The 15144-nt window shown below is 44.6% G+C and overlaps 1 protein-coding gene across 1 annotated transcript in view; it reads right to left on the bottom strand.

The window, feature by feature from the left end:
- The window catches only part of FAR2 (fatty acyl-CoA reductase 2), a 633073-nt gene that overhangs the window by 61965 nt on the left and 555964 nt on the right, over positions 1-15144 (bottom strand). The window contains 1 exon segment of the mRNA XM_029599995.1: positions 4735-4906. Coding sequence (XP_029455855.1) covers positions 4735-4906 — 172 coding nt within the window.

The raw sequence follows: 15144 nt of genomic DNA, 5'->3' as shown, positions 1-15144 counted from the left end.
GGACCGGCTCGACGCTACAAGCCGCCATGTTCACCAGATGCCTAAGGGCGCGCGCGCTCGGGCCGACTGATTACCAGTGTTGGCGCGAACCTCAGGGGCGTCCCCCTGAGATGACATCATCAGCTCCAGATATTTAAGGTCTGTTTTTGCTAACAAGAGGAGTTAGCAAGGGGTTCGCTTCCTCCTGGTCACTGCGGATGGGATTCGTTCTCAGCGACCCTAGCTACTCTACCTCCTCGGACTTCACTAGAGGTACCCGCTCCTCGGGGGCCTTGCTCTCTCTCTTTCTTTGCAGGTCACAGTCCGGAACCGGTACTCGCTCTTCGAGGGCCCACGTCCCGGACTTGCTCCTGAATACCACTTCTGCTAAGAAGTCATTGCTGCTTACAACATTGTGAGTTTCCATCTATCTCTCAGAGCTTTCCCTGTAACCAGGTACTCGCTCCTCGAGGGCCTAATGCATACCAACTCCTGGGCTGCCTTAAGAGACTATTGTGTGAGTGTTAACATCAAGCACTTGTTCCAGTACTCTGCTTATACTGCCTACTCACTGTCTTAGTTTCTCTACAGCTCAGCCACTCTGGGATCGCTGTTCTAATACCTGAGGGACTACAGCCCAGATGGGCGTTTCCAGCTCACTACTGCCACCTCTGGTGGTTTACCATATTGTCTAATAAAAGAGCTAGTGTGTGTCTGTCTCCTATACTAAGCGTGACCAGTGGTCCCTCTTGGGATTTCCCCTGAGGGCATGGTCATCTGCCACTGGTCCAAGGATCCACCCACAACTACTCTAAATAACTACAGATTGCTAATCCCAGCTTTCTCTACAGAGCTTTGACAACAGATTGCTATTTCCGCACGGAGAACACATCAGCTTGCTATCTCTTCATGGAGATCATAGCAGAGTCACATCGCTCAGTCCATCCCTGCTTCTTCCTCCCATCTCCCATCATGGGTCTTTTCTCCCTTTCCCTCTTCCTCTGTCCTCATTTCTTTCTCCCTCACATCCTTCTTAGGCCCCAGTTTTCCCTGGTCCTTAACCCCCATCTCCTGTCCTCTTTCCCTCAGTTCTTGGTCTTTTCTATCTCCTCTTCCTTCCATCCTGCATTATTTTACCATCTCCTTAATCCCCATGTCCTTCCTCTGACTCTTTGTACCCATCCAAGGTTCAATCTTCCCTCTCCTCAATTCCTAGAATGCTCTCCTTACATTCCTTCCCCTTGATCCCAGAAATCTCTTCCCCTATCTCCCTCCCAACCTTGGAAAGCTCCCCCTACATATCTTCCCACCCCTAGAATTCTCTCCATCTCACCCCTAGAAAACTTTCCCTTTGCCCTCATTCCACCCTTAGAGAGCTCTCTGCATTCCTCCCCTCCAAAAACTCTCTCACATTGCCTTCCATATCCCTTGATCCTTTCTTCCTATGAACCCAGTGCAGCCTGGCCTCTTCCTGATCCTCCCTGTTTGGCAGAAGGAGTGGTGCTTAACAGTGTCAATTTCCTGTACTGCGTGAGTCCCACACATGGATTCCATAGATCTTATTCATCATACTATAAGATTGGCCCTCACAGCATATGCCATTGTCATTTTGTTAAGATCCACTCCTACTGAAAGCCAGGGGGATGCAATAAGGCACGGAGAGTATAAGTCAGGTTATCTGTGCTGCTTAGACTCCAATCTCTGCAATGTGGTGTTGCCCCCTTGGAAATGCTGCCCAGTGCATGTGCACAGTGGGTCACTCCAGCACTGAGAAAAAAAATAAAATATTTTCAAGACTCATGCCCTTAAGTAAAACTGGCATCTTTTCCATGAGTACATAATCATACATTTTGGCTCTAGAAGATGATATCACAAGGATTTAGGTCCAGCCATTTTAACATAATTCATTTTCTTGCAGTAGGAGAAGCTTTATCCTAAATTTGCTAATGGGCATCTTCTACCAACCCAGCAAACAATAGTTTTTGCACCAAAAAATGTTTCTGATAGAGCTCCTATGTGAATTATTTCTTTCCAGATAGTAGTAATCAAGTCACAAAACCTAATACAATGGAATAGAGTGCCCACCTATACTCTTCACTTAGGACACTTATTGGAGTCAATTCCAGCTTTGAAAGCCCAGAGGGGAGATTATTACCAGGAAGCATTTTAATTTGTCTATACCACTTTCTCAGCATTGTTCAGTCGGCTTGCCACCCATTTGCAAGAATGAATGGTCTTTACTTAAAACATTTGTGTGGTTGAGAAAGAGAGGACCTATGCCCTGAAAACACTGATTAGCAAATGCTATTGAATCTTTTTTAAAATGTTTTTCCCCAGATAATATTGATCCAATATAATGCCTGCCTTACAAACAGGCAAAAAAAAAAATCTCTTTGAGGACATCAAAGTGAGACAGTAAGGGCCAGATTTTAATAGGTACGCCCGATTTTATAACATGCGTGCGCAGCCGCTCACATGTTATATAATCCGGGGTTGGTGCACGCGAGGGGGTGCACACTTGTGCAACTTGCGCAAGCCAAGCCCTAGGGGAGCCCCGATGGCTTTCCTTGTTCCCTCCGAGGCTGCTCTGAAATCGGAGCGGCCTTGGAGGGAACTTTCCTTCTGCCCCTCCCCCTCCCTTCCCCTACCTAACCCGCCCCCCCCAGCACTACCTAAAACCCCCCACTAACCTTTGTTCCCTAAGTTGGGCCTGCCTTCGAGCAGGCGTAGGTTGCACGCACTGGCCGAGTGCTGGCGCGCGATCCCCCGGCACTGATGCTGTGCCGGAGGCCTCGGTCCCGCTCACTCCCCGCCCCTTTTTAAGCCCCGGGACATACGCGCGTCCCGGGGCTTGCGCGTGTCGCCGGGTCTATGCAAAATAGGCTCGGCGTGCGTAGGAGCGGGTACTCGGGTAACCCTTTTAAAATCCGCCCCAAGTGTGCAGCATTAGTTCAGAGAAGCTGTTCTTCTCCAAAAGATGAGACTGTTCTGCACTGCAGGATGGTATTCATGGGTAGAAATGTGCAGAGGGTAGAAGAAGGGCCCATAGCTGATTCAGTCCAAATCATTTTTTTTTAATGTGGCAGATAATGAAACAGAGCAAAAGGAAGGACAGAATAATGAGATTTAGGTGGAAATCTGAAGTTCAGACAAGCTTTACATTTTTCTTAAGAACTGTATAAAACAACAGCCAATTGTAATTTAGGGAGGGTAATTCTAAAAACTGCTTCCATGGGTAAAACAGTGTTTTACCCAAAGAAATGGCCTGTTATAAAATTGTTCACCTGATATGCTGGTAACCTTACATGGATATGTCTTGGTGTGCCAGTTTGCCCAAGCTGAGTGGAGCCATTCTTGTGGGCAGTGTTCGGATTGTTTTGGACTTGCACAAATACATTTTGATTTTCAAAAGATGCAATGTAACTTTCCATAAATTATGTTCCACGTACGTTACAGCAAGTGTAATTGTGTGCGTGCAAATTCGGAATAATTTTCAAATCAAACTTTGTATAACTTATGTGTGTTTTATGCTGCACAATTTAGGTGGGCTGTTTGAAATTACCCTGCTAGAGGGCACTTTTCATGCTGCCCGTGGTGCTGGCAGGCCATTTGTACCGATAGACTTGCAAGCTGATTTTCGAAGGAAAACTCACCCGTGAAATTTCCCTGTGAAGACGCTGGCCAGCATGAGGGCACTTTTGTACCGTGTGCTTTGCGTCTGCTTTAAAGCAAGTACAAAGTGCGCGAGTTAAAGCAGGCACAGGGATTTCAAAATTAAATCTGTATTTTCCTTCCCCTCACCTAACTCAGTCTACTTTCTACTGTGGGTAAAAGCAGTAAGGTGAGGTGGGACAACTTTCAAACCACTTATTAATGCAGGTAAATGTGTGTTACAATGTAAAAACCTTTAAATATTGCCCCATAGCCATGTAAATCTCTTTATGGCCCTACTGTGCTATATAACGCTATGTTAGAAAGTCATTTTCCTAGAGCTGAAATTTTTATTTATTTATTATTTTTATATACTGACATTCAATCTCAATTGAGATATCACATCAGTTTACATTCAGGTACTGTAGTAAAGTGACTTGCCCAAGGTCACAAGGAGCGACAGCAGGACTTGAACCCTGGTCTCCTGGTTCATAGTCCACTACTCTAACCACTAGGCTATTCCTCCTCCCTGTATTCAAAAAGGAATTTTTCCCATTCTATGACTATAGAAGAACATAAGAAATTGCCATACTGGGTCAGACCAAGGGTCCATCAAGCCCAGCATCCTGTCTCCAATAGTGGCCAATCCAGGCCATAAGAACCTGGCAAGTACCCAAAAACTAAGTATATCCCATGCTCCTGTTGCTATTAACAGCAGTGGCTATTTTCTACGTCAACTTAATAGCAGGTAATGGGCTTCTCCTCCAAGAACTTATTTAATCCTTTTTTCAACCCAGCTACACTAATTGCACTAACCACATCCCCCATCACCAAATTCCAGAGTTTAATTGTGCGTTGAATGATAAAGAACTTTCTCTGATTAGTTTTAAATGTGCTACATGCTAACTGCATGGAGAGTGACCCCTAGTCTTTCTATTATCGAAAGAGTAAATAACCGATTCACATTTACCCATTCTAGACCTCTCATAATTTTAAACACCTCTAACATATCCCCCCTCAGCCGAAGAAATCTATACCATATAAGGCAATGAGTCCCTTTTATACTCTTACCATAATAAATTACAGAACAACATAATTCTTTACCTGGGTTTTCGTCCAGTCAGCTTCAAATAGAAATCATATAGAAGTGCTGGAGCTATATGACTGACAGTAATCCAGTACTGGTTTATTAAAGAGTTGGATGTGATATTAGCATTTGGTCTCCTGAAGGCCTGTTCCAGGGGGTTCCTTTTGAATGTGGAGATGACATGATATTCTGCAAGAAAAAGAAAGATAGTTAAATGATTTAAGAGATTTATTACATTGTTTTTCACCATGACTTGTACTAACATTATTTTTCAATGTCCAATCAGAAGATAAAGGAAACAGGAACAACAGCCTATGGCGTAACTGGGTTACGACCAGCAAGCTACAACTCTCCAGAAAACCATCTAGATCAATGTTGTCTTTAATAATAACTCTATCACCGGGAGAGAGATCCAAGATGGCTCCCTGAACAGCCGCATATACGGACGCTCCCCAAACTTTCCTCTTACCGCGATTAAATTTCTTCTTTTTTGAAATGCCTCACAAGAGAAAGGGTAAAGTGAGGGTTTATCCATTCGAGCCAACCCTTCCAAGTGGGCAGCGTGTCATCCCACAATTTGCGACGCCACTAAATCCAAATCGGGTCTCGAGCCCCGCTGGCGGGACAGGCAGAGGAGAGCCGTCGCCGCCTGGGGAAGTATCGTTGACCCCACCAACACCGCGAGAACAGCCGAGGACAACCGCTCCAGACCCCGTCAATCATGTGGAGTCGTCTGCAGATGAAGTTGCAGATCTCTCTCACTCGGGTGGAAGCTCTGACGAGGTTATCGAGCAAGGGACTATATCACTTTTCTCCGTGGCTCCAGAGGACTCTGCAAGGAACGAGGTAGGAGCCGAGAGAATACCCCAAAGTCTATCAAGGGGAGGAGGAGAAAATGGAGATACAGGTGGTATGAGAAGCCCTTTTCAGGTAATAAGACCGGCTGTAATCACTATGGAATCCCTATGGGACCTGATAGTCGGGATGAATAGGGTAGTAAATGAATATACCCGGGAAACGGACGAGACTCTTTAAAAATATCCTCTTTGGAAACTCAGCTAAAAAGAAATAGTGATGAACAAACAATTTAATACAAGTGAAAAATGATTTAAAACAGATATCAGAACTGAGTGTGATGTCTTTGAAAGAACAAGCAGCCTCTATGCGTAGGCTTGAATCTATGGAGAACTATTTAAGACAACTGAATTTAAGGGTACTAAATTTCCCTAAGGTAGTTGGTGAACTACCTTTAATAACGTTTAGAAGATATCTAAAGGAAATTCTGAAGATCCTGGAAGAGAAGATACCAACACCAAAGAAAATTCTCTTTTTGAAACAAAGACAGACTCAAATTCAGATTTCCCCTATAGGGGCTACGGCTGATTTTGAGAATTTATCTGAATACTTAGAAAGCTCAGGTTTTGAAGTTATGGAAAGACTGGTTTTGTATGTCTCACTATATTCTGAACAAGATAAAGCTCTGATTATGAAATATTATTTCAAAGTGTTACCTATTTGGGAGGGCCCGTCCGTATATTTCCTGACTTATCCAGAGTAACCCAGTTACGTAGGAAAGATTTCTTGAAAATGCGCCCAGAAGTTCGTACACTGGGTGGAGAATTTCTGTTGAGATACCCTGCTAGATGCGTAATTAGATACTTAGGAAATGTGTACGTGTTTTATAATCCTGATCATTTAAGGGAGTTCATTGATGCCAAGAAGTCACCCCCACCATCATAAAGTACTCGCGTAAAAATAAATAGAGGGTAGAGCCTTACTAAATTTTCTTCTATTTTTCTCCTTTATTATTTCATCTCTCTCCTGAATATTTCTTGAGAAAATATAAAAGGAAATTTACCTTTTATTAGTGAAACACCATAGAAAGGAATATATTTCTTATGTGTTTTAACCTTTTGTTGTATTGCTATGCAAAGTAATCCTTTGTATTATGTTGTAAAAAATTCAATAAATATAAAATTTAAAACAAAACAAAACTCTATCACCATGATGCCCCATCTATTTTACTTTACAGTTTGAGTACTCAGTTTAGTGATCCACAGCCTGAATTTCACTCTTATGATGCAGATGCAACGTTGGAAATACACATCTAGGCTGATGCAATATCTGTGTGTGAAAAACGAGCGCACATGAATGAGCGCCGGGTTTTCCTAATGCGTGCCCATCCACCTCTCCTGGGTGCGCGATACAGTACTAACAGTAGGTATCCCCGGACCGACTCGACGCTGCAAGCCGCCATGTTGACCAGATGCCTAAGGGCGTGCGTGCGGCCCGACTGATGTACTGGTGTTAGCGTGAACCTCAGGGGCGTCCCCCTCAGATGATGTCATCAGCTCCAGATATTTAAGCTCTCAGTTTTCGCTAACAAGATGAGTTAGCACGGGGATTTGCTACCTCCGGGTATCGTTGCGGATGGGATTCGCTCTCCGCAAACCTAGTTACTCTGCCTCCTCAGACTTCACTAGAGGTACCCGCTCCTTGGAGGCCTCGCTCTCTCTTTTTCTTTTCAGGTCGCAGTCCGGAACCGGTACTCACTCCTCGAGGGCCCACTTCTGCTAAGAAGTCATCGCTGCTTACAACATTAGTGAGTTTCCATCTATCTCTCAGAGCTATCCCTGGGACCAAGTACTCTCTCCTTGAGGGCCTACTGCATTCCAACTCCTGGGCTGCCTCAAGAGACTATGGTGTGAGTGTTATCATCAAGGACTTGTTCCAGAACTCTGCATATCCTATCTACTCACTTTCGTAGTTTCTCTATAGCTCTGCTACCTTGGGATCGCTGTTCCAATACCTGAGGGAATACAGCCCAGCTGGGCGCTTCCATCTGACTACTGCCACCTTTGGTGGTTTAATATATTGCTTACTAAGAAGTCTTTGTTGCTTATAACATCAGTGAGTTTCTATCTATCTCTCAGAGCTATCCCTGGGACCAAGTACTCGCTCCTTGAGGGCCTACTGCATTCCAACTCCTGGGCTGCCTCAAGAGACTATGGTGTGAGTGTCACCATCAAGGATTTGTTCCTGAACTCTACATGTCTTGCCTACTCACTTTCTTAGTTTCTCTACAGCTCAGCCACCTTGGGATCGCTGTTCCAGTACCTGAGGGACTACAGCCCAGCTGGGCGCATCCAGCTCACTACTGCCACCTCTGGTGGTTTAATATATTGTCTAATAAAAGAACTAGTGTGTGTCTGTTTCCTACACTAAGCCTGACCAGTGGTCCCTCTCGGGACCTCCCTCGAGGGCGTGGTCACCTGCCACTGGTCCAAGGATCCACCCACAACTATTCTAAATAATAACAGATTTCTATCTCCAGCAACTCCGTTAATAACAGATTGCTATCTCTCAGCTTTAACAACAGAGCTGTAATAACAGATTGCTAATTCCCAGCATTAACAACAGAGCTGTAATAATAGATTGCTAACTCCAGGGTTCCGGCTTACTCCAGGGTTCCAGCTTGACTACATGGATCCAGCACAACTCAATGCTTTACAGGCTATAGCGGGCCTGGCCCAGCGCATTGTGGAACAGGATGCCTTGGAAAAACTTACTTCAGCTTTTCATCAGCTACACACACACAAGGTTCAAAACACTGCTTCTAACCATGAAGGTCAGTTACAGGAGGTAACTTTAAAGACTGCTGTACCACTGGCTGCTCCGATCCGCTTCTCTGGAGAAATACAGAAGACCTGGGGCTTTTTAAACCAGTGCTGTATGCACTTTATCTTACAACCATCTTTATTTCCTACTGCTTTCTCCAAGATTACCTACATCCTTTCCTACTTGGATGGTAGGGCCTTGTCTTGGGCATCTACCTTGTGGGAACACATGGACTCTATTTTGCAGGACATAGAAGGATTTATGGACTTATTTAAATCTGTTTTCGATGACCTTGCTCGAACGTCTGTAGCCGGTTTTGCTTTGGAGGAATTGAAGCAAGGCAACAGATCATTGGCTGAATTTGCCATATAATTTAAAACTCTTGCGGCAGAACTCTGCTGGAACCCTGAATGTCTCAAAGACGAGCTGGCTGCTCGTGAAACACCTGACTCGCTGGATGAATTTAGTAGCCTTGGCCACTCGGATTGATCACCGGCTTCGGGACAAGGTGAAGGAACTCTGGCCTAAGATGTTATCTGGGTTGAATCAGGCTAGCTCTATACCCGTACCTTGAAAGGTTCCAGTAATTTCTGCTGCTGATAAAGATGAGCTGATGCAACTTGGTCATGGACATTTGACTTCTAAAGAGAGAAGATTTCGGAAGAAGCACGGCCTTTGCATGTACTGTGGTCAGCCTGGCCATGACGTCTCTACAAGCTCGAGTTGTCCGGGAAACAGACGGGCCTGAGTCCTGCAGGAGGACTGTTCTTGGGCCGTGCCGTGTCTTCTCCTCCACATTCTCTCCGACCTATTGACCGGGTTCGGTTCAGACTCCTGCCCTGGTGGACTCAGGGGTAGGAGGCAACTTTATTCTCAAAACTCTAGTGGAATATCTGAGGAGTCCTCTTGCCAATTCAGAAGATCCACTATTGCAGTACAACTTGAAGTGGGTTTTGGACGTTTCTCAACACCGCCACTTCTATTGAAGAATGCTATGATGTCCCCAGCAGCCCTACCCATTGCTGCTGATATTCATACGCCTTCAACGTTCAACTTGGCTCGAAGGCGTTCAACATCAAATAACCATATTCACGAATTATATACCTTAGAGTATCTCTGTTATGCTCTTTCCTTTCGGAGGATGTGCCTGATGAGCCACAGCACATATAGAACTGAAGGAGATACTCTTGGTAACTGCCCAGTCTGTATCCACTGGCAACGCCACGCCATCAATTCTCATGCAGCAATATGTACTGGACTGTCACCATTTGAAGTGGTTCTTGGACATTCTCCAACACCGCCACTTCCCCTGAAGCTTCAGTGACGTCCCCATCAGCTCAAACCACTGCTGATGATATCCATAGACTGTGGCTTCAGACCAAAGACATGCTAATTAAAGCGAGTGACCGTGCTAAGAAGTACTACGTTGTGCACCTTGCGCAAGCTCCAGTCTTCAAGGTCTGGTTGTCAACCTAGCACCTCTGACTCAAACTGCTCTCCTCTCAGTTTGCTCCTTGCTATGTGGGTCCATACCCAGTTCTTCAACGTATTGGCGAAGTCACCTACTGTCTGAAGCTACCACCTGGTCTTATTATTCCATAACGCATTCCCCGATTCATTTTTTAAAACATCTACACTCAGCAAATTGTCTTCCAAATCTCAAGATCCACCTGTCATCATTGCAGAAGACGACTTGAGATCAAAATCTAAGAGATACTGGATGTTTGTATATGAGGCAAGATTTTTGAATACCTTCTGAGATGGGAAGGTTCTGGCCCCGAAGTACACTCTTGGGAGCCTAAGTCCAATATCTTGGATAAAGAGATGCTTCGTCGATTCCATCTCATGCATCCTTCAAAACCCAAACCTGGTACCCGAGGAGGAGATCGCCCTTTGAAGGGGGGGGGGGGGTACTGTTGTGTCTGTCGCTGTCCGTCTCTGCTTCGCCCACCTTACCTCGTTGGCGACTCTCTCCGAGGTTGATGGAAGGCTAGCTGCTGCGGTGTCTCCAGGCCGTCCTCCTCCAGTGTCCCTGGACCGGCTCGACGCTGCAAGCCGCCATGTTCACCAGATGCCTAAGGGTGCGCATGCGGCCTGACTGATGTACCGGCGTTGGCACGAACCTCAGGGGCATCCCCCTGAGATGATGTCATCAGCTCCAGATATTTAAGGTCTCAGTTTTCGCTAACAATACGAGTTACCACGGGGATTCGCTACCTCCGGGTATCATTGCGGATGGGATTCGCTCTCCGCAAACCTAGCTACTCTGCCTCCTCGGACTTCACTAGAGGTACCCACTCCTTGGGGGCCTTGCTCTCTCTTTTTCTTTAAGGTCGCAGTCCGGAACCGGTACTCGCTCCTCGAGGGCCCACATCCTGGACCAGCTCCTGAATACCACTTCTGCTAAGAAGTCATCACTTCTTACAACATTAGTGAGTTTCCATCTATCTCTCAGAGCTTTCCCTGGGTCCAGGTACTCGCTCCTCGAGGGCCTACTGCATTCCAACTCCTGGACTGCCTCAAGAGACTATGGTGTGAGTGTTACTATCAAGGACTTGTTCCAGAACTCTGCATATCCTATCTACTCACTTTCTTAGTTTCTCTACAGCTCCGCTACCTTGGGATCGCTGTTCCAATACCTGAGGGATTACAGCCCAGCCGGACGCTTCCATCTCACTACTGCCACCTTTGGTGGTTTAATATATTGCTTACTAAGAAGTCTTTGTTGCTTATAACATCAGTGAGTTTCTAGCTATCACTCAGTGCTTTCCCTGGAATCAGGTACTCTCTCCTCGAGGGCCTAATGCATACCAACTCCTGGGCTGCCTCAAGAGACTATGGTGTGAGTGTTACTATCAAGGACTTGTTCCTGAACTCTGCATGGCTTGCCTACTCACTTTCTTAGTTTCTCTACAGCTCAGCCACCTTTGGATTGCTGTTCCAGTACCTGAGGGACTAAGCCCAGCCGGTGCTTCCAGCTCACTACTGCCACCTCTGGTGGTTTAATATATTGTCTAATAAAAGAACTAGTGTGTGTCTGTCTCCTACACCAAGCCTGACCAGTGGTCCCTCTCGGGAGCTCCCCTGAGGGCTTGGTCACCTGCCACTGGTCCAAGGATCCACCCACAACTATTCTAAATAACAGATTACTATCTCCAGCAACTCCGTTAATAACAGATTGCTATCTCTCAGCTTTAACAGAGCTCTAATAACAGATTGCTAATTCCCAGCTTTAACAACAGAGCTTTAATAACACAATCCCCTGCAGTTGCTCTGAGTTTAAGGTAGTAAAGCATGGATTTTGATACCTGAATATCCAAATTGCAAGGTCTTATAATGACCTTGTGGGAAAGAGCGGTGATTCCCACAGGCCTGGAGACAACACTAGCCCGACTCCAGCCTTTCTTAAAACATAATCTTTATTCACAGCTTCAATCATACCACAACAGTAGACTATCTTTACCTTCAGACAGTGTACTCTCTCTGCTCACAGTTTGTACTGCTTTCTCTCAGCTCAGTGTTTGGACAGTGTTACATTACAGAAGCTGCCTTCCTCCCAGACACCAGGGCCTGGTCTGGTTATTCCCACTTGGATCCCAACTCTTATTCCCCAGTCTCTGGTTATGCCCTCTGAGTTCTACCTGCCCTGCGGGATCCCGCTGATAGAGCATTCTCTCCTTAGTGGAGTAAGATGGACCTGGCAAATAGCCCGGCCTGCACAGGTAAATTAGAGAATACTAGGGGCATTGCTCATAGACCTCTTTAAGCTAAATTATAATGTGCTCCTTACTAAGATTAAAGAGGAAATTAACAAATGGTCTGACTTTCCATTTTCATGGATTGGTAGCTGTAGTTTGCTAAAATGAACATCCTGCCCAGTCTACTGTACATGTTGCAACACCTCCCATGTAATGTCCTGGCAGATGTGTTCAATAATCTGCAGAGTTATGACCACGTTTATCTGGAATAATAAACAGGCCAGGGTGAGGCTGAGTCAACTTTGGATGTCTAAGTGTCAGGGTGGGTTAGCCTTGCCCAGTCTATGGATCTACTAATGAGCTGCTAGGTTGATATGTCTCAAACCCTGGTTTATTAATGGAAATAATGCCTGGATGCCCTTCGAAAAAGAGCAGACTGGCAGATTTGAGTTGCTTACTTTATTACTGATACTGGCAATTTCTTGTCTAAGTTAGTTAGCTTGTAGGAATAGCCCCTCCTTGCATATACTGTGGGAGTGTGGTGGCAAGCGTCTAAATATTTGGGTTGTTCTACTGAAAACCTCTCTCCATTTGCTCCATTATCTAAAAATGTGAGCATTGCTCCATGCACTTTCTGACTGGATTATAAAGACTGGAGGAGAGAGGGAGATCTTTGGCTTTAGCACACATTTTGACCGACATTGGATTCAAAACTTTCTCAATGCCTCAGCAAGATTTTGACCTAGAAGATCAGTCCTTGGAGACTTATCAGCAATCGAGGGAGCTGTTAGGCACCCACTTTGATCTGCAAAGACCTATTAGGCAACTTAATGGTATGGAAGACTATTAAAGTGATATGCGTATTAGAAAGTGATTTCTATAATATATTGGGGTATTTTGCATGCAAAATATAGGAAAGACATGTCCTTGGCTTTAATTACTAAATGGAATGCTGACTTGGGGATGAATTTAAATGAGAGAGCATGGAAGTCTTTTTGGAAGAATGCTTACAGTGCCTCTTAGATTGTAAGCCCTCTGGGGATACGGAAATACCTACAGTACCTGAATGTAAACTGATGTGATATCTCGGATCGAATGTCAGTATATAAAAAATAATAAATAAATATATGTACTACTAGAATGGAAGTCTTGATTAAGCTACTGCATAGACTGTATCACACACTGAAGTATTTTTCGAATTTGTTCCTGGGTTCTGATGTTAACTGTTGGCAAGGTTGTGAGGAATGAGCCATGTAGCTTCACATGTGGTGGAACTGCCTGAGAGTGAGAGACTTTTGGGGTAAAATGATGTAAGAAATAGCCAATATTATTGATTCTCCCATGCAGTTAACAACTAATTTTGGATTGCTTGGAAGATTGGAGCACACTCTGGTTTCCCCAGACACAAGTTGCTGGTTTCACAACTCTTACCCTCAGCACAGTTAACAAATGCTACGTTCTGTTAGTACAACCCTTGTTTTGATAACTGGAAAAAATAATGTCAAATGGTAGGATATTTAGAACAGCTTAGATATGTCTTGAAGGGTGAGAGGTTTAAATTTGACAAAATCTGGGAATGTTATAAACTGTGATATGATAGTAACAAGGCCTGCATGGTAAATACATTGTTGTTTGCTGTGTTTCAAACTGACTGACAGCTCTCTTTGTATTTCTGTCTATACTTTCTCATGCTCTTTGCATTTGTATATGAGAGTTTATTACTTACTGTCAAGCTTTTGGCAATTATATTTTGGCAATTAACCGACTTTTGGCAATTAACAGACTCAACTCAAAATGACTCAGCCATGGACATCACCACCATCTCCAGCCAAAAGCTAGCTCAATACTTCAAAGACAAGGTCAACACTATCATCGCCAAGATTCCCCCACCCCCCCAGCCCACCCCGAAGCAACACAATATCACCCATTTAACTCTACGTGGTCAAAATTCACTCCGGTGGCAACAACTGAAATTGAATCCATCATCAAAAAAACCAACCCTGCATCCCACCCTGTAGACCCCATTCCCATTAAAACCCTAAAGCTCATCAGCAAGACCATCACCAAGCCTATTACCGACATCGTCAACCTATCACTCGAACAAGGAATATTCCCTGACAAACTCAAAAACGCTATAGTCAAACCAATCATCAAAAAACCACAACTCGACAAATCTGATCCAGCTAACTATAGACCGGTATCCAATCTCCCGTTCTTAGTGAAAATACTAGAAAAAACAGTCAACAATCAACTGACAGAACACATCGAAACCTTCAACATCCTACAACCTGCACAGCATGGCTTCAGAAAACTATTCAGCACTGAAACCCTCCTTCTTACACTGACCGATACCATTCTCAGAGGACTTGACCATGGTCAATCATACCTCCTGATACTCCTTGACATATCCGCTGCATTCGACACCATCAACCACAGAACCCTCCTCACCAGACTCAAAGAAATTGGATAACGAAACACTACAATCAAATGGTTCGAATCTTACCTCACAAATAGATCATACAATGTAAATATAAACACCTCGAAATCCTCCAAAATATCTATCACACACGGTGTCCTGCAAGGATCATCCCTATCATCCACCCTATTCAACTTATACCTCCTTCCACTTTGCAAATTCCTAGCAGAATTACACCTCACATATTTTGTATACGCGGACGACATCCAAATATTATTCCCAATAAACAAAACCATTGAATGCACCCTAGACAGATGGAACCAAATTAGCACAAAAATAACGCTTCTGCTATCACAACTATCCCTCTGCCTCAACCAAAACAAGACTGAATTCCTATCATCTCCAATGATCACCCCTCTGCCCCCCTCAAAATCAACACCTCCATAAAGAACATTGGGGTGCAACTCACACCATCTACAAAAAACCTGGGAGTGACTATCGACAAAGAACTCAACTTCAAGCACCACGTCTCCAACATGATCAAAGATGGATTCTTCAAACTGCAAACACTGAAAAAGCTCAAACCCCTTCTTCACGCTCAAGATTTCAGAACAGTCCTGCAAACAATAATCTTTTCGAAAATTGACTATTGCAACACAATACTTCTTGGTCTCCCCGAAGCCACTATCAGACCC

The sequence above is a fragment of the Rhinatrema bivittatum genome, chromosome 4 (assembly GCF_901001135.1).
Source record: "Rhinatrema bivittatum chromosome 4, aRhiBiv1.1, whole genome shotgun sequence".
NCBI classification, from domain to species: domain Eukaryota; kingdom Metazoa; phylum Chordata; class Amphibia; order Gymnophiona; family Rhinatrematidae; genus Rhinatrema; species Rhinatrema bivittatum.
This window is presented reverse-complemented; position numbering and strand designations above follow the sequence as displayed.